Source organism: Agelaius tricolor, unplaced genomic scaffold (assembly GCF_023055355.1).
Source record: "Agelaius tricolor isolate 1412-34295 unplaced genomic scaffold, bAgeTri1.0.p SCAF_1, whole genome shotgun sequence".
In the NCBI taxonomy this organism is placed as follows: domain Eukaryota; kingdom Metazoa; phylum Chordata; class Aves; order Passeriformes; family Icteridae; genus Agelaius; species Agelaius tricolor.
This window is the reverse complement of record NW_027269261.1, coordinates 80,369,395-80,389,181: the sequence shown is the minus strand read 5'-3', so window position 1 is coordinate 80,389,181 and position 19,787 is coordinate 80,369,395. Positions and strand designations below refer to the sequence as shown.

The window sequence follows — 19,787 nt, the reverse complement described above, 5'->3', positions numbered from 1 at the left end:
GCCGGCACGCCGCGATCACGCCGCCCGCCGCCGCTCATTGGCCGGGCGCGGGCGGCGACGGGCGCTGATTGGCCGGGGCCGTCCCCCCCGCGCTGTTTGGCGCAGGCCGCGCTCGGAGTGCTCCCCCAGCGCACGGCCGCGCCGCTCCCGGCGGGCGGGGCCGGGAGGAGGCGGCGCTGCCGGGTGCCGCTCCCGCCGCTGTGTGCGCGCCGCTGCTCCCGCCGCCGCTCCCGCCGCCGCCGGTGCTGCTGCCCGGGAGCACCGCTGCCAACGCCGCCCGCCCGAGCCGCGCCATGCACGGCTCGCCCTGCTCGGACATGGGAGATGCGCCCGCGGTGAGCACCGGGCGCGCGGAGGGAGGGAGGGAAGCGGGGGCGGTGGGGATGGCCAGCGCCAGTGCAGCCCGGGCACGTGCTCGGTGGCGGGCACAGTGCGGGGACCGTCCCCGCCTCGGCCGGGACCGCTACTCACCCGGCGGGGAGCGGCTTGGTTGGGCAGCGGGTGCAGGGCGGCTGTGCCAGGGCAGAGCCCTCAGGAGGGGGTGTTGCTCCGGTCACCTGCAGGGAAGGGGGGCGGCCCTCCCTCAGCCACCGTGCGGGGGCGGCGGCAGGGTGGGAGCTGCCCTCCGCCCCCTTCTCCTCCTCCTCCTTCCTTTCGCGCCATTCTCCCTTCGGTGGCACCGCCCGGCCGCGGGCAGCCGCCGTGGGGCGGGGAGCGGGTGGGGGCCCCTGCGGGCGGCGGGAGGCGCTGCCTGCGCTGGGACCCGCGCTGCCCCCGCGGCTCCGCCCGCCCGCTGCCCTGCAGCCCGCACTGCCCGCAGGATGGGTCCTGCCCGGGAGCGACCCGCGCTGCCCGCATCTCCCTGCCCGCCCACCATGCTCCCTGACCGTGCCCCATCCTTCCCGCCGGCGACCCGCCCTGCTCGTGCCCATCCTGCCCGCGCTCCCGCCCATCCCTGCCGGTGCCCATCCTGCCGGCATCCCGCACGTCGTTCCCGGCGGGGTGATGTGAGGACAGGCGCCCGGCGCGCTTGCCCATTTCCCTGGCAGCAGCCGGCGAGCCCGCGCTGCAGCGCTCGTCTGCAGAAAGAGCTTTTTTTGTGAGGTTGTTTTTTTGGATTTCGGGGTGTTTTTTGAGGAAGCGAGGCACATTTTTTTTAATGTTTCTTTAGGGAAAGCTGCTGTCCTGAAACGTAGGGTTGGAGAATATAAGCCTGTGAGCTTGGCTGCTTGCAGGCGCGCTTGGAGGAGCACTGGCAGACTGTCTGCTCGGTGCAGAGCCTCGCCTGGCGTGGCCCCGTGTGACAGGAGATTGAGGTTCAGGCTTGCAGGCACACATCGTGTTTTCCTCTCACTGTTTTTCAGTGGAAATTCTTAGAAGTCTCTCTCCAACGTGTTAATTGCTTTTAACCCTTCCAGCCCCCACATTATGACATCTCCATGCCTGGTACCTCATATTGTAGGTGAAAGTCCTCTGTGAGTGCAGTACCAATATTTTTGATCCATTTTGCTTAGCATATTTGCTTGCACATCCCTAGAGTGTAAACACAGCTTTCCATCTTTGTGACACTGTTGAATAAGGGTCATTCCGCCTTACTTAACTCAGTAACAAAACCCATTAACTTAGTGTACATGCCTTAGTGTCCCATGTCCTTCTAGGGCTTGAGGCCATGCTCATGGTGTGGTGTTGCCTTTAGAGTTAAAACCTTTTCCTGCAGTACATAAACACTCTGTGTAACAGCAGTGGGCTCAAGAGGCTTGGTCCACACTTCTGAATCTCAGCCTTCAGGTTAGTTGGTGTTTCTAAAGACTGGAGGAACCTGGATGCCTAGTTGAGACTGAGCTGGCATGTGAGTAATAATCCATCAGGCTAGCATAGCTTTTGGAGCCACTGCCAAGCACTGTGAGAGCTTTGTGAAGTTTGGATATCCTTGTGCAGAGAAGTCAAGTGTTTTGCATGTGTACACATGCACACAAAAATATTCTGTGATGCTTGCAATTGGAAACAAGTCAGTGTGATTACATTTGTCTTCGTTTTACTCAGAGTGTGTTTTAGATCCCTAGCACCTATGTAGCATCAGGCCTTTCTGAAGTACAATGCAAACAGTTCCACTGTACTTAGAAAACTATTTTCCTTCCATCTTTTCCCCATCCTGGCTTCCCTGTTAAAAATAAGATTAAAAATCTTTTGTGATGTGCAGTACTCCAAGTCAATGATCATACCTTAAAAGCATCTTACTGGCAGCTGAAATTTAACTTCTAAATGTTTCCAGAATGAGATTAGTGCTGAATAGTCTTTTGGATTCAGGAAACAGCCTTCTCTAAACAAGGTTCAAAGTCAGGATTTTCCTCTTTTATGCTTGTATGGAAGCATGGGATGTGTTTGTTCAGAGCAGTGTCATCCAGGAAAGTAAGCTTGGAAATGTGAGCCACACACATATGTGTTCTTTTCCTGGAAAATCACATGTCTTTTTTTTTTTTTTTTTTTTTTTTTTTTAAGAGAAGGGAATGTGGAGACGAGCTGCTCGGGGGAGAGTGAGAGATGAGCCAGTTGGTAAAAGTCTTGTCACGGGCATGGGATCTGTTTCAGTTGACCTTCATTGTGAGCAGACAGTGTGTGGGTGGTGTCAGTTTTGTGCTCTGACTCGTGCTAACAGCCGGTAATCCAATTGCGCTCAGGTTGACATTGTGGACATCTACGAGTCCATCCGGGAGCGGCAGCGCCATGACAGCGAGAGGTCCACCTGCAGCACCTTGGAGCAGAACGACATCGAAGCTGTTGAAGCCCTTGTTTGTATGAGCTCCTGGGGGCAAAGATCACAGAAAGGTGACACATTAAAGATAAGGCCCCTCACGCCCTTCTCGGATTCTGGGGATTTCACAATGCACGCCGAGGCTCCGGCTGAGTTACCAAAGGACTGTCTATCGACACTGGTAAGAAAAGCATGGACACCAAGCAAATATGCCCAACATGTGGGTGTCACATCCCTGCAATGCTTTAAATTGGCTGGAAAAGACAGGCTTGCTCAGGTGTCCCGTTGCCACAGCCTGTGCTGTGCACAGAGTAGTGAGGTGGGCATGTTGAATTTGTGGTTTTGTGCTGTCTCTGGTTTAGCAAATGTAGAGGCTTTTGTTAAATTTAGGTGTGAAAGCCCTTGCTGACAGATTATTGGATTTGACAGGGATGTCGAGATGGCTGTTGTAGGTTCCTTGGAGCACTTTGAGTAGGAATGGCAGAGTGAGCCTTGGTGATTTGGCATCAACATTTCTGCAGGCACTGTGTGAAAAAAGGCCCTTGATGATGTTATGCTTCACTGGTCATTGTAAGAGAAAGTACACGTTGCCATTATGAAATAGGCAATTTAATTAGTTTCTGTACGATGTGTTTGTACATGTAGTCTGTTATTTCTCCAGACACTGGTCCACTCCAGCTGACTAATGTTGGTTGAATCCAATTTTTTTTCTTTTGTTTCAATTTATGTTGCAACAAAAGTAGTTATTAAAAAAAAGGCTTGGTGCCATTAGGGTTTTAGATGGTTAAGGCCCATTTCAACCAGTAGGCTTCTAGTATGCAGTTGCCAGGTAAAAGGGGAATAGTAGAGGAAAGAGGCTGAGATAAGAGCAGCCTGACAAGCAGCTGCCATAATATCTCCTGCTGCTCAGTGCTGACACTGTCTCTTGAGCAGCACAGGAGATACCCTTCAGTGGGAAAGGAGGAAGAAGAGGTGATGCAGGAAGACAGCATAGAGAGAAATGGATGAATAAGAAGGGACAGAGCAGTTTCATTTGTCTTTATATAAAAGGTAGCCATGAAACAATGAGGTAATCGTTGAGAAAAGATCTAGGGCTTGCTGGGAGCTTGAAATAGAAAAGTGGAGTATTGCTGTCTATTGTTGGTCTCTTTATTCTGCTCATAGCCTCTTACAGCTGTGCCCATTGCTGAGAAGGGAGCAATGAAAGACTTTTTTGTGGTGCAGTGAGTGTACTTGCAGTGTTTTATGCAGGTTTACAGCTGCCTCATTTGCTTCCTTTTATTAATACACTTCTGAGCTTAATCAGAATGGCCATGAGATAAGGCAATGTAGTGTCCTGGTGTTGGCTAGGATAGAGTTAATTTTCTTCCTAGTAGCTGGCACAGTGCTGTGTTTGTGATCTAGAATAGAAAAGTGCTGGTAACATACTGATGTTCCAGTTGTTGCTGAGCAGTGCTTACCCCACCCAGGTCAAGGACTTTTCAGATTCCCACCAGTGAGGAGGTGCACAGGAAGCTGGGAAGTAGCATGGCCAGGACAGGTGATCCAAACTGGCCAGGAGGATATTCCATACCATAGAGTGTCATGGCCAGCATAAAAACTGGGATGACCAGTGATGTTGGGAAGGACCTGGGCATTGGTCAGTGGATGGTGAGCAATTGTACTGTGCACCACTTGTTTCTCCTGGGTTTTATTGCTCTCTCTCTTTGGTACCTCCCTGTAATAATAATTACAATTGTTGTTATTATATTTTAGTTTATTCCAATTATTAACTTGTTCTTGTGTCAACACATGAGTTTTATCTTTCTGATACTCCTCTATGACAGATCTGACCAGACTGTACTGAAACAAATTTGTTATCAGGATTCATCTTATTAGTTTATTAGTTGTTGATCACAGTGTTGAATTATTTGCTATCAAGGTTGTTGTGTTATGTAACAATTTACTTCTTGTGTATTTTCCCCCTCGTGTTATGGTATCATCTCTGGGGGCTGGGCTAAGGTTATCATTTTGTTGTACTTTGTAACACTGGATTATGTGACAGCACAGAACTGCTGCCCTTGAAACTAATCTGGTTTTCATACTCTCAGCTCCCCTGTCATCACCTCTGTACTTGGGGAACCCTCTATTAGAAACTGCCAATAGTGACACTGTTTGCCTTTTTGCCTTGGAGAGCCAACCATTGTAGAAGACACGCACAATCTTCCCCTTCTTCTCCAGGCATGGGAATTTTGAAATTTTGAATATCCTTGGGATGCTGAAACCATGGTCTTTGAATGACCAGGAGCTGGGAATGTGGTTCAGGTCTTGTTTAGGGTTAAGCAGCTGTTTGTGGCTGCTCAGACCCTGGCATCACACATGCAGTGTGACCACTCAGACCCCAGCAGGGGATGATGCAGCTGAGCCAGAGGATGAGCTTGTGCCATTGTCAGTTTCCTTGTACACAAGAAGAAATGGACACCAAAGTCAGCTCATTTAGTGAAGGAGGATGAAGCAGGGCCATCACAAAAACTGGATGGAGGAAGAGACAGAACAAGAGGTAACCACTCAGTCCCTGTCCCTGAGGGAGGTGAAGAGGTTTTAGCTGCTGTCCAGGTATCCATATTATCACCTGGCTGCTCCAGTGGGGCTAGCAGCTGGAATTAGGAGATAGGGAAGCCAAGCAGTTGGGATGACTTCCTAGGAAAGAGAGCATTGACAAGGTGATTGGAAAAATGTCACAAGTCTTCAGCCTGTGGAGGCAACTCGGTCAAATGTGAAGGAAAGGTACCTGAGGGAATTAGCTGTACCAGAGGGGTTTTTTATGACATGAGCAAGGCACAGTCACCCACAGATCCAGATGAAGTCAGTGTGCCCAACACACCTGGCAAAACTTTGAACCATTTGCCATGGACTGATCCAGTTCCAGAGCACTTGTGAGCAATACAGCAGCAGAAGTTTTTGAGAAAGGGAAGAAAATAGTCCAGATCTCTCTGAAAGCTGCCATAAAACAAAGTGAGCTCCAGGAGCCTGCATAGCAGATCCAGTTTTTAGGAATAAAATAGCAAGGTGGATGTCATCAGATCCCAATGGATTTGATTAACAAAATAGCAGATACACTTCTACCAACTAGTAAGAAAAACACAAGCTTAGGCATTGTGGGTTTTTGGAGAATGCACATTCCAAATTACAGTCTGATTGTCAGCCTTCTCTGTCAAGTGACCCAGAAGAAGAGTGATTTCAATGGGGCCCTGAACAACAACAAGCCTTTGAACAACTTAAACAGGAGATAATTCATGCAGAAAATTAACTCTGCCCCAACCCTTGGGCCAGTCCAGGCAGGACAAGATACAAAAATTGTGCTCTAGACCACAGCCAAAGAAAATGGCCCTACCTGGAACCTCTGGTAGAAAGCACAGGGGAGAATTGGTCAGCCTCTGGGATTTTGGAGTCAGGGGTACTGAGGATCTGCAGCCCACTGTATTCCAGCTGTAAAACAGATACTGGCAGCTTACAAAGAGGTTCCAGCTGCTTTGGAAGTGATTGGTACTGAACACAGCTCCCCCTGGCATCCTGATTCCAGGGCTGGATGTGCAAAGGATGAGTCTCCTACACATCACATAGCTGATGCTGTGTGGAATCAGTGGGTCTTGCTGGTCACACTGGGTGCTCAAATAGGAAACCTCAGTCATTGTGATTACTTCCAAGACTCCTGGGATTGGTGAGAGGCAGACTCCTGGATGCCACCTGGTGAGGAGATGACATGTGCTGAAGAGACTCTATTGTGTAATAAGTTACCCAAAAATGAGAAACAATATGCCCTGTTTGATTCCTGCTGTGTTGTAGGATAGCATTGAAGATGGAAAGTGGCTGTATGGTGTATTCTACAAAAAATTACAGAAACTGCTGAAGGAGAAGGTGAATTGAGTTACTTTGCAGAGGTGAACACTGGCTTTAGACACTGCTGAACAGGAAGAACAGCCAATGCTTTATCTCTGTGCTGATTCACGGGTGGTGGCAAATGTCCTGTGGTGGTGGTTGCAGTGATGGAAGCAGAGCAGAAGTAAACCCATCTGGGCTGCTGCCTTGTGGCAAGATCCTGCTGCCTGGGTGGAGACCCTGCTTGTAAGGGTACATCAGTGGATGCTCATGTACCCAAGACTTGGGCCACCAAGGAACATCAAAACAACCAATGGGTGGATCAGGCAGTTCTAAGATTGAAGTGGCCCAGGTGGATCTGGATTGGCAAGATTCACCAGAGTGAATTATTTATTGCTTGGTGAGCCCATGACATCTGAGGCCATCAAGGAGGAAATGCAACGTGTAGATGAGGTGATGATCAAAGGTGGACTTGACCATGGACACTCTTGGGGGGCTATCCATAGTTGTGAAACATACACTTCAGTTATTTAAGATGAGCAGTTAAAGCCTCTTTGGTGTGGAGGACAATGGCTGAAATATAAATATGGGGACACTTGGCAAATGGACTCTATCAGACTCCCACAAACCCACCCAGGCACGCACCATGTGCTTATGATGGTGGAAGCAACCACTGGATAACTGGAACCATATTCTGTGTCCTATGCCACTGCCTGGAACACTGTCCTGAGCCTTGGAAAGCAAGTCTTAGGGCAACAGGGCACCCCAGAAAGAATTGAGCCAGACAAGGGGCCTCATTTCCAAAACAACCTCACAGACACCTGGGTTGAAGAGCGTGGCATTGTGTGGGTTTATCACATACCCTATCATGTGCCAGTCTCCAGGAAAATTGAATGATAGAAGAGACTGTTACTGAGAGCAATGGGTGGTGGGACCTTCAAACAACGGGATACACATTTAGCAAAGGCTACCTGAGCAGTCAGCACTAGAGGATCTGCCAGCTGTGCTCGAGCAAAACTTCTACATAGTGTAGAAGGGGATAAAGTCCCTGTAGTGCACACAAAAAATCTTCTGGGGAAAACAATCCGAGTTATTCCTGCACCAGGCAATGACAGCTCCAACCATGGGATTGCTGTTCTGAAGGACCTGGCTGCACTTGGTGGGTAATGTGGGAGGATAGGGAAGTCCAAAGTTTTGTTCCAGGGGATCTGGTTCTGTGTGAGAATAGCCAGTGATTTGGACTGCATGATGCTAATTGCTGTATAACACTCATGTCACCACTGCTGAGCTGGCTACACACAACATCGGGGGTATTACAGTAGGAATCATCCAGATTAATGAAGAACAAACTTTGATGAAACTGGACAAACAGTGATGGAATGAGAACTAACTTCAGTAGGCAGCAGTCCAGCATAGCACACCATCTTTCCTGCCCTGAATTGGAGCCCAAAGCAATGCATGAATGAGCTCAGCAGATGTTTTAGAGGGATGGCCCACAGACTAAGGGAATGATACCTGTATCAAAAGACAAGAAAAATAATGGTGGTTAATTGGGATGTATTGAAAAGTGTGGGCATGATGTAAATGGCATAGAATATGGGGTAGATATTGTCCTGTTTTCAGCTGGGATAGAGTTAGTGTTCATCCTAGTAGCTAGCAGAGTACTGTGTTTGGGATTTAAGGTGAGAATAATGTTAATAACACACTGATGTTTTCCAGTAAGCACAGTTCAGCAGCACTTAAACCAAGGACTTCTCAGGGTCTCCTGCTCTGCCAGTGAGGAGGAGAAGCCTTGTGAGAGAGCATGGGTAGAACACTGCTGACCAATCTGGCCACAGGGATATTCCATACCATAGAGCATTGTGTTCAGTGTATAAACTGGGGGGAGTTGGCCAGAAGGGGCCAGTCACTGCTTGGGATCAGGCCAGGTGGATGGTGAGCAGTTGTACTGTGCATCATTTGTTTCTCTTGAGCTTTATTTCTCTCTGTCTTTTTATCTGCATTTTTTATATTTTTATTATTGTATTTTCCTGTATTTGAATTATTAATTTGTTCTCATCTCAACCCATATGTTTTACCTTTTTCTAATTCTCCTTCCCATTCATCTGGGGGTGGAGGATGAGTGAGCTTCATGGGACTTGGTTGCCATCTGGGATTAAACCACAGCAGTATACTTTTTTTCAGTTTGTCCTAAGAGACACATTCTGAGATGCTGGGAGAGGGTGTGTAATTTTATTTTTCAGAGTAAAAATAGGGAAAAACTGTGCTGTGGAATTGAACTGATGCACACTGGTGTGGATTTTTTTTGCAGTGCATGACCCCTCCGCACAGCCCTGACTTCGTTGAGATGTCGGCAGCCACGCTCCTGTCCTCACAGGTGACTTACTCCAAACCAAGGACTGTCATGGCAAACACAGCTGCCTGCTCAGTCACGTCAGCCACCGGTGCCTCTCTCACCCCCAAGCCATCTGTTCCCAGTGTGGGGCCACCGTGCAGGCAGAAGCCAGTGATCTCTGAATTCCCTGCTCCTCAGCCCTGCAGGGCCATGGCAACAAGTGTCATACGGCACACAGGTGATAGTTCTGCTTACCATCACATTCCTGCCGTGCAAGAGCAAACAAAGGTAACTTCAGGCTACAGCGCTTCCAGAGACTGGTGTGGAGCAGATGACCCAAAACATTCCAGACTGCCACAGGACACGTGGGCTGCGGATGATTTGATCAACAAAACCTCTCCGGCACATCAGCCTTATGCACATGACTCCAGTGATATTGTGACCAATAAAGGGCAGCTACCAGTCCGGCCTGTTTCACCACAAACCCACTTACCAAAGAATTGTGAGAATGACTTGCAAAAAAGAGCTACCCCAGTGACACCTGCCCCCGTCTCAAGCCCCCAGGTTCTCTGTCAAATGATCCCTTTAAATGGACAAAGCAGCATGATTAATGCCTATGTCAAGCCTTCAGCTCCAGCACTCTCAACTCCCATGAAGCCCATCTTGCCCCAGACAGCCCCGCTCCCCCAGCCTGTGCTCATGGGCCCCTCTGTGCCTCAGGGGACTGTCATGTTGGTTCTGCCACAGCCCGCTGTCACGCAGGCACCGCCGTGCCCGCAGGCCCTGGTGACTGTGGGCAGCACCAAGCTCCTGCCCCTCGCCCCTGCTCCCGTGTTCATCGCTTCTGGCCAGACCTGTGCCCCCCAGGTGGACTTCTCCAGGCGGAGGAATTACGTCTGTGACTTCCCCGGCTGCAAGAAAACCTATTTCAAGAGTTCCCACCTCAAAGCCCACCTGCGCACCCACACCGGTGCGTGCGAGGGGCTCTGCTCGTGTGGGGTGCTGAAATGCGGGCTCTTTGCAAGGAGGGGCTGGGAAAGGGAAGGAGCAGGTGATAGGGAAGCTTTTGCTCATCTTGGGGATGGAAGGAATGTTCATTCTCCATGGACAGGCAAAACAAGATGTACTTTGTTCTGAGACCTCAGCTGACCCTGTAGTGTTAGTTGAATTTCACAGGCTTTAGCTGGAGTGAAGCTTTGCTGTCTGTGTGCATGTGTTTAGATCTAAGTGGAATCCTGCCATCTGGACTAGATGGAAATGAATTGTGCAAGTCCCTTGTTTTGGAGCTTGGGGAGGTCTGCTGTAGGCATAACACAGTACAGGTAGTTGGTCTTAATTGTTACGTGAGTAAAAGAAAAGAGAAAAAACTGGGGGGTTTTTTGTTCCCCCAGAGTTTTGTGTAGGATAAATGGGAATGCATTGAGATTCTGGGCTGCTGCGTTAGGAAGCAGAGCTCCTACAGGAATGTAACAGTTTATTCAGTTGCAAAAGGGGAATTTTAGTGGTAAATGAAAATTAATTGTAATTAATATGAAGTGATTTGCTCCATAAATTGGGTCAGTGGGGAAACAGTCTATATGTGTTTTACTTACTCTTTTTCTGCTTCCATGATCTTGTTAAATTAAAACTAACTTTGAGTTCTCAGGGATTATTTTTGATGTTGAAGGATAGACAGAACTATTCTATACCAATCTCCCACTATGCCTATTTTTGGTTTTCCTTGGCTTTTCTCCCCTGGCTGCTGTTACCCCACAGTCACTGGTTTATTGGGTGTCAGCTTGTGTGACAGGAGTTGCATTAGTTTGGCAGCTTTTCTTTACAGTTCCTTTGGGGAAAGAGCTTAACCTCTACATGAAGCTGATAATTCTTGTAAACCATAATTCAGAGGTAGAATGATGCTTCTGCTCCTGGCTTGAGAGGCTGCTGAATTAAACCTGATGCTCCAGGATAAACAGACTATCAGCAAGTGCCTTGCTTTGTGCACATGGCTGATCCATAGGGAGCCTGTGTGTGCCCCTGTATCGTGGTTAAGACATCAGTGGCAGGTGAAACACACTGACCCCTCACTAGCCAGTTCCCATTACAGGATCAGGAGGAGGAGCAGTTCAGCTTTCTTTTTCTGCCTTTTCTCTGCACACTGACTAGCTAGATCATAGCACATCCAGAAGACACAGACTTTACTCTCAATACCTGGAGTGAGAACACTCCTGTGGGGCTTCCTTCCTGTTTGAGCCCCTTCTCTTCTGCTCCAAAGTGTCCCCAAAATCTTGGGCCACGTGGTGCATGTTTATCTGGAGCCCTGTGGGAGTTGCAGGCAGTAGTTGCAGTTGTGGTTGTTCAGGACAGGTGGGATGTTCAGCAGTGGCCCAGGATGAGCAGCAGCTGATGTGGGCAGCCTTGCTTCCATTCCTGGTCTCTGGGGGCTGGCAGGACAGGCTTTGCTTGGGAGTGCTTGCTGGTGTGTTTGTGTGCAGGACTGGATCACTGGAGCAGCAGGACCCTGAGGCTCCATTCCAGGCTTCCTGTTTGCCCACAGTATTTGTGGATGACATGCTGCAGCAAGAGAGATACGGATGCATGGGGATGGGGGCAGGGGCTTGCTTCTAGTTCAGTCAGCAGATAAGGCAGCTTTATGAATGCTTTATTTCTTTAAACTGGGATTTTTGACAACTGAAAAACCAGACTTGATTAAAGAACACTAAAGAGAGATACAAGGAAATAAGTAGAAATGATAGCTATTATTTTTCTCTGGAACAGAACTTTAGCTTAGTCTTACATTGACTACACAGATAAGCAGTTCTGTGAACTCACTGGTTTCTGCAAGGCAGATTTTAAGTTAACCCTTTGATAAGACTGCAACACAGCTTCTCAAAAGTAACAAACCCTTCCTTTATGTCCTGCAGGGGAAAAACCTTTCAGCTGCAACTGGGAGGGCTGTGACAAGAAGTTTGCCCGCTCGGATGAACTGTCGCGGCACCGCCGGACGCACACGGGCGAGAAGAAGTTCTCGTGCCCGGTGTGCGAGCGCCGCTTCATGCGCAGCGACCACCTGACCAAGCACACCCGCCGCCACATGGCCACCAAGAAGACCCCCAGCTGGCAGACAGAGCTTGGCAAACTCAGCAGGATTGCCACGGCAGAGAAACCCAAGAGCAGCAGCAGCAGCAGTGCGCTGAGTATGCTCATCCCCGTGCCATCACCTGCCTGCCAGGGCTAGAGTGAAGAGGCACATTCTGCACACTGTCTGAGGGTCAGGAAGAGCTCTGATGGCAACAGCAGAATGGGCAATGGCTTTTATTTTCCTCGTGTTTGTGTGTACTTTAGTTTCCTGCAGTTTAGGTCCTCTGTTGATAGTGCTATGTGAGAAATCTATCATATTTCCTCATCCCTTCCCTGTTGGATTTTTTTTCAGTACTTGGGCAATTGCAATCACCAGCACTTCAGGAAAGTAGAACTCCTTGGAAATTATTTTGGCAATAGGTTAAAAAAAGTTGTAATGCTTGCTGTTAATATTTTGATGGACAGTAAAACAGGGTGGTTTTTAATTTTTATAGTACTATTTTCTATACCAAATATATTTTGTATTTGTTCATTTTGGTCTTGTTATGCAGGCAAATTACTTGCATTAGTAGGGCTGCGCTAGATGAGACCCAGAGTTTTGGAAACTCCTTTTCAGTAAACCCAAACTATTGCATTCAGGGTGTCTTATAACCACTTACCATTTGATAACATACTGGTTGGTTTTCACACTTGCAAATCCTGATCCTGCCATGGGCTAGTGCTCTTACACCCTCCTTGTGCAGGTAGATTAAAAATCAAAGTGAGTCAGTAATTTTTAAAACAAACCAAACCAGAATGACCTTATTTGAGAATACAAGTGCTGAAATCCTCAACATTTTAGGAATTCATACCCTTTGCAAGTAGAAGCCGATGTGGCTTTTGGTAGAAGCATTCTCTAGTCCACATTCCACTGAAGCAAAGTTTGGAGGAGCCACACTGCTCTCATGGAGGTAGAAGCACAAACACTGTTTAGAAATGTTGACACTAAAAATTATGCTTTATTTTTGGTCCTACTAAACCAACATATCAAAATAAACTGAAAAATGCAAAAATGGCAAGATAGCCCATAAAAAATTAGTGGGTCTCTCTTTATATTTTTTTGAGTAGAGGAGAAATAAAAAAATTAAAGGGTTTTTTTGTATTGTGGATGCTTGTGCACCTTATAGTTCAAGGCTTTCTTTTACCTGTATCAATGCACCAGAGGAAATACTAATGTGTCTTGAGTTAAGAAATAGCCACCATGTCAACTTGATGATGCTCTTCATGTGGCCTTATACTTCTCCACAGTACTTTGTATAAAATCACCCTTTTCTATTAAACAATACACTCTCCCTGTTGAATGGATTTTCTTTTACACAAAGTGTAATGATAGTTAAGAAATGGAACCAATGGCTGCAGGAGTGCTGTGTTGTAATAGCATGGTGTGAGTAACAAACTGCCCGTAGCACAGTCGGACTGCTCCATTCCCAAGGGCAGGAGGAGTGTGTCTGTACTGTAGCAGAGCTGACAGTACAGCAAAGCACCAGCTGTTTTGCTGGGAGACAACTTCCCCCCCTGAATGAAATATTTCTGGAGTGCTTATTCCTTCTGGACTCTTCTCCCTTCAGCCACTCCTGCACTGAAGCTTAGTTGAGCACTGAGGAGGATTGTTCTTCCTATATGCATCAACTGTCCATAACTAGGAATGCATTCCCTCTTTTACTGCTTTGTTCTGAAATCCTGGTCTTGCTTCCCCGGGTGGGCAAAGCATGGATCTCATCTATGGAAGTGCTGACTTGGCAGAGACCTGTTTCAGTTAAAGCAGATTATGTCATTATTTTTTACACTAAAATCTATAGTTATAATTAACAGTGGTAAGTTTTCAAACTGCACTAAATTGGAGTATTGTGCTAAGTGTACTAAGTTTTTGTGCCTGACCTTGTAAAGGCCCACACCCTGTTCACTGACACGTGCTGTAATCCCAGTGTACGTGCCAGTGGGTGTGTGTGGACCTTGCTTTGGACTCTCCAAAGGGCTCAGCTGGAACCTCTTTGCCTGGTGAAGTGGATCCTCGTGGTGTTGCTGTTCTCTGTTGCTACCTAGTTTTCCAAGTTTCTGTGGTGAACAAAGATGTTGCTGCTCTTACTTTTTTTTTTTTTCCCTCAGAAATCTCTTAGAAGAAGAAGTCTGGCTTTTGGATGCTGTTTTTGCATGCTTTTAACCAGGGGAAGCATGTCCTGTCTCAGTTTAGTAGCCAGTTTAGCACTTCATTTTTTTACAGACTGATTATTTATGGTGCTCACCTGAGAAAACAATTTGGAAACTCTTGTCATAATTATATAAATTGTCATGTTTTTTGCATTATGGGGCGGGGGGGAAACAGTGGACTTGGAGAATACAGACTTTTCAAAAGTGTGTCATGTATGTGTGTCACGATGTGGAAAAGCAGCTGCTCCCTCCTTGTTTGGGTGAGGCTGGCCTGCAGTTCCTGGCAGCCTGCTCTGGGATGTGTGGATCGTTCCCTGTGGATGTGCGTGAATAGCTGTGCCTGTGTCTGCTCTGCCTGTTCCTTCCTGCTGCTGTCTAAGGGTTATTTATGGATTAAGCATGACTGGCATAGCTGCTGTCTTTGCACTTTACTGCCTGAACTCTACTGTTCTGGCTTTTTATTTTGAGCCTATATTTTACGGAAATGGAACTGCATTTTTGTACGTGTTTTTAACTTTTATTAAATAAAATGTATGTAATGTGACTGGTTTTAAGTCATAAAAAAAATCCTGGATTTTCAGGTTTCATAGGCGTCCATTCCAGAACTATGTCAATCCTTCAGGTTTAGGTTGTGTGTCTAGGCCAGTGGCAGACTTTGGGGCTTGCTAATTCACTTCCCTGTAAAGGCTGGATTTTTTTGATCCTGTTGTAAATTGACCAATGCTCACTTGTTTATGATTTTACACCACTCATCTGGTGGTTTTGGTAGAAGGTGCACACCCTCAGCAGGCCTTGGGGCTTCTCTCTGCTCTCTGGGGACAAGGGTTCCCAGCTCCACACCACTCCCAGCCTGGCCTCCAGCATCTGGAAGGGATGTGCTGGGTGTCGCTCTGTCCATGTCACAAGCTGTGCATGGAGTAAGTGCTGGGAATAAGGCAGAGACAAGAATTTAGCCCTGAAAGTGGCTGTGCTAGCCCCAATTCTTCCTGCTCTGGTGGGGACATGGCAGGCTGGGTGTTACCTCCCAGTCTCAGCTGGGAAAGAGGTGACCAGTGATGGTGACAACAGCAGCAACTACCTACATTTTTATGCTGTTTCCCTCTGACCAGTTCCTGAACTGCAGAAATGTTTACTTCCAGCAGAAAGGGAGAAGGTGTAATGATTCCAGCTTTTTGTCACAGCCTTTCTCTGCTCAGTCTGTGCAGCCCTCAGCTGCTCAGCCCTCAGGGAGTGACCTGGGAGCAGTGACTCAAGGCTTTGTCCACAGAAAGGCACATTGTTCTTGCATGTGTGAGGAAGGTGAAAAGAGATCTCATGGATGGTTCTGCTTTCCCCTCAGAAGAACAACTGGAAGGGAAAGCTTAGGTGCAGGTTTAATGCTCTGGCAGAACAGCACAAACTTCAGCCCCATGGCTCTGCAGTTTGTCACAATGCCTTTGTCTCCCAGGGGAAGATGTCTTAGCTGTCCCTACTATTTTTCAAGGAAGATTTTTCTGAGCATCCAATTATATCCCTAAGAATACTTGTTTTAGGGTTTTTTTTCTGATTTTTAATTTGTTTCCCTGGCTTTGTTTATGTGAAACATGGCAATGGATTTCAGTCTGTGCTCACCTTCCTGCTTTTCCTTAGACCCAAGCTGTGGTCTGAGCTGTCCCATGTAGCCAGGAGGTGCACTCAGTCCACATCCTAATGGGGCTGGAGTCTGGAACAGCTTCATCCAGTGAGAGAAAACAGCCTACATACAAGAAAGCCTTCCCAACTACCCCTGTGCTGACACAAGCATTGTTTGGGGCAAGTCTTTCTGTCTTGAAGCCATTCTAAATCCATGAAAAGGAATAATTTTCTGAAGGACAGTGGATTTGTGCTCAAACATGTCTATTGGCTTATGCTTCATCTTGCAGACAGTGGCACTGCTTGTTACACATACCACCCTGTGTGGTTGTACAGCCAAGCCCTGGGCTGAGCAGCAGCCTGAGCTGTCTTGAAAACCCATGAGCACTGATCCTCTTGAAGCCTGGGCACTGGGAGAGTGAATCCACTCTGATGCTGCAGAGGTGGCCGAGGTGGCCCATGCTGCATGCTTGGTGTGCTCCTCCAGCTGAGGCCACAGCTCTGGCCAATTTTCCCTTTCCAGCTGTGAAAGCTGTACCCAACATCCTTCATCTGTCATCTCATGAGCTGAGTCCTGCCCCAGGGTTGCCTCTGGCTTGAGTTCATCTGCAGGGATAAACCTTCAGGCTGGTTTTGAAGTTTAACCTGTGAGCCCATCTGCCTGTTTACCTTCCATTCACATCCAGCAAGGCAGCTTGAGGCAGGCAGGCTCTGGCTGGGAGAAGGCAAATTGCTTCCATGTCTGCAGCAAGAGTAAATCATGACTCAAAACCCAGCAACCTGCAGGCTGAGGAAATGGTGAGATGGTCCAGGGGGAAGCTGCAAAGCCTCAGCCACATCTCACAGTCCAGGCTGTCCTGGGATCCTCTGTCAAATGCAGCCTTCCTCCTCTTCTGCTTCAGCCCTCGGGTGTAGAAGGAAATTGATGATTTAAGTGCTGATGTATGCAGAAGGCAATGGACACATCTTAAAACATGCAGAAAATTTGAGGAAACTGGAGCATACCCTTTCCTGGGAGAGTTTGTCCCAGATGGGAAGAACACCTTAGGTTTAATTGTTTCTCTTGTAGCATCTCTTGAGTGCAGAGTGACTTCTCTGTTGGTTATCACTGCCCAGATAAATCCACTTCACCCTGTGGAATAATTGCCATGTCCTGTGTCCAGGGTGAGGTGAGGGGGAGCCCTGCTGTGGATGTGGTCTGTGCCAGGCAGCTGGCCAATGTGGTGGGCAGCTCCATGAGGTTCCTGTGGCACAGCTGCAGGCCTGGGGCCCCTGTGCCCCCCTTGCTGGGGCAGAGGCTCTGTCTCAGCAAGGCTCTCTTGCTCCTTTTGGACTAGTGCAAAATGCAGCATGTAGCATTTGTCTTTGTTAGATGAATAATGTAGTCATTTGGTTAAAAATAATAGCCTTTTGCCAGTTTATTAATGGAGATTAAGACTGTCAGCTCAAAAGCACTTGTCAGCTATCCTGTCTTATGCTGTGGGTATTAAACAGGAGGGTAGTTTCCAAAATGATGAGTAAGAGACTCTCCAGAGCCCTGCTTAATTCCAGCAAACTGTTTTAGGGGTAGGAAGTACTGGCAAGCTGAATAATTTCTTGTCCTTCAAGCAGTTGTGATTTGATGGTGGTTATAGAGAAATACCATGAAAAGAAAACAAACTTTTCAATAATTCAGCTGGTTGGATATCAGCATTTGTAGGGGGATAGGATATAAGAAAATAAAGATAGTATACAAAGTAATCTTACCCCTAAGGAGTTGCAGCTGGGCAATTATCAAAGATTAGGAACAGGCCTGACTTTACCAGGCCACAGCTGTAACCAATGAGAAGAAGTGTGCTATAAAAGAGTGGGCTGGGTGATTGAGAAGGGAACTGGAGTTGCTTGGCTAATGTGAGAAGAAGAAGGAGTCAGTGCTCTGAGGAGCTGCCCCCAAGAAACACCAAGAAGACAGGAAACTTTGTGATAAGGAGACAACAGTATGGAACCCCTGCAACAAGATGACAACATCCCTGAGATGTGGCAGTGATCTCTATAGTGTAATTGTCCTTTTTCTGAAAAACCCATTATTTCAAGAAGTTTCTCTTGAAATCTGTTGTGGGCACAGCTACTGTTTTCATACTGTTATTCACCTACAAATGATCTGGTGTCCTATTTTCTGTGAGCAAAAGATGGACCAAAAGCAGAGTTGCACTGACACCAGGTAATTAAACTGTAGTTGTGGCTTCCCAGGCACCAGCCCCACTGCCACTGTCCCTTTTGGGTGTGGAGCTGTGTGCAGGTTTGACCCAGAGGGAGATCAGTCCCCATCAGTTCTTGGGCAGACTGGGAACCTGCTTGGGTACCACCATCCTGTTCTGCATGGTGTGAGAAGACAGATGGCTGTGGGCTGTCTGCACTGGCTGGCTCTGTGGTCTGAGCTCACATCATTTTATGGCACAGAGAAAGACCATACTGCAGTTTGAGGTCCCTCCTTGTATCCCCAAAGTTCTTTCTTGCACCTTTTCCCTGGTGCAGTGACTGTCCCAGCTGCATCACTCCTTCCTGGACCTTCCTGTGTTTCTGCAGCTCCTCCTTTTCTGTTGGTGATGCTGAAAAGGTTGTCTGTGAAATCCACTGCACCTTTGTTCCAGCTACAGCAATGTGCTTGTCTCTTGCTTATTTTAGAAGCTCATTTTATAAAGCAGCCCAGTGCTTTGCTGTGTTCAATAGAGATTTTTTTTTTTTTTTTCAGCTTAACAATATGTTCTGCTTAGGTGTTATTTTTAATTAGTCAATTTCTGTAATTGTGAATACTTGGGCTTTCCTGTAGGAGAGTCTGAAATGGGTTGTAGAGCTGTTACCTGGGCCAGTCACCAAATGCAGCCCCAGAGAGCAGCTCTGTAAGGGCAGGCAGGGGACATGCAGGGTGACCTGGGGGAGGCAGAGCCCTGGTCCCTGCCTGCTCCTGTCACAGCATGGTCTGACAGTAGCGTGGCTTCCCTCTGTTTGCTGTGTCATTGGAGGCCATCCAAAAAGGCAGCAATCCACTGGCCCTGTGCTCACAAAGGGGGGGGAGCTGTGACTGAGCTCAGTGAAATATCTCCCCACATGTGCCAGAGACTCTGGGGACCTTGACAGAAGGAAGGTCTTAGTTGAAAGAATGAAATCCAAATTCAAAGAAAATCTAAACTACTGTTGTGATTACAAAATAATAGAGTACTGTGGTCCCCTGTGGTGCTGGGGTCACCGTGTTTTTTCTGCTCTCCACAGGCAGATTCTGTTCCTCCCAGCAGGTCTTTGAGAGCTGCTGAAAACTAACACAAGCTCTGGGAGATCTGGTGAGTGGGCTCTCCATAAACTGCAGACAAACTGTATCCTGCCACAGATCAGTGACATTAATAGGTCTAAAAATGACTGTTCCTGTGAAAGAACTGCTATTGTTCAAAATTGGATTTTTTCCAGGAGGGTTAGAGAGCCATTGCTCCAGAGGACCCACCCAACTTCTCCCAACAATGCAGGCACATCTGCTCTCTACTCCAGCTATTTCTGGGCCACCAAGATATCACAGAATCATAAAACAGCCTGGGTTGGAAGTGTCCTTAAAGACCATCCAGTCCCATCCCCCTGCCATGGGCAGGGACATCTTCCACTAGACCAGGCTGCTCAGAGCACCATCCACCCTGGCTTTGACCACTTCCAGGGATGGGGCACTCACAACCTGTTCCAGTGCCTCAACACCCCCACAGTGAACAATTTCTTCCTTATGTTCAACCCAAATTTAGACTCTTCCAGTTTAAACCCTTATTATCCCTGGTCCTGTCGACATGCCCCAGCTGGTGTGCTGGGAGCTGCTGCCTCCAAGCATGCACAGCTTTGTGGGAGCTTGGCTCCCTCCCACTGCCCACCCTGGGCTGCCTGGGGGCTCCCCAGCTACCAGTGTCCAGCCTTGCTGAAGGCAGCTGCAGGGAACACAGCTGGGGTGTGAGACTGTGTGCCAGGGCTGTG

The 19,787-nt window shown here is 47.9% G+C and overlaps 1 protein-coding gene across 1 annotated transcript; it reads left to right on the top strand.

Annotated features, from left to right (window-relative positions):
- Window positions 1-159: 159 nt before the first annotated feature.
- On the top strand, window positions 160-14,736 carry KLF11 (KLF transcription factor 11). Its single transcript, XM_071440975.1, has 4 exons — window positions 160-335; window positions 2,679-2,933; window positions 8,922-9,915; window positions 11,849-14,736. The coding sequence occupies exons 1-4, from the start codon at window positions 294-296 to the stop codon at window positions 12,160-12,162; spliced, it is 1,605 nt and encodes a 534-aa protein (XP_071297076.1). The 5' UTR covers window positions 160-293; the 3' UTR covers window positions 12,163-14,736.
- Window positions 14,737-19,787: the final 5,051 nt, after the last annotated feature.

Bases quoted from the DNA above. Each gene is read 5' to 3' on its own strand.
- KLF11 (XM_071440975.1), top strand. From the start codon at position 294: ATGCACGGCTCGCCCTGCTCGGACATGGGAGATGCGCCCGCG. The intron at 336-2,678 runs GTGAGCACCGGG...AATTGCGCTCAG, and splicing joins ACATGGGAGATGCGCCCGCG to GTTGACATTGTGGACATCTA. The intron at 9,916-11,848 runs GTGCGTGCGAGG...TATGTCCTGCAG, and splicing joins CCACCTGCGCACCCACACCG to GGGAAAAACCTTTCAGCTGC.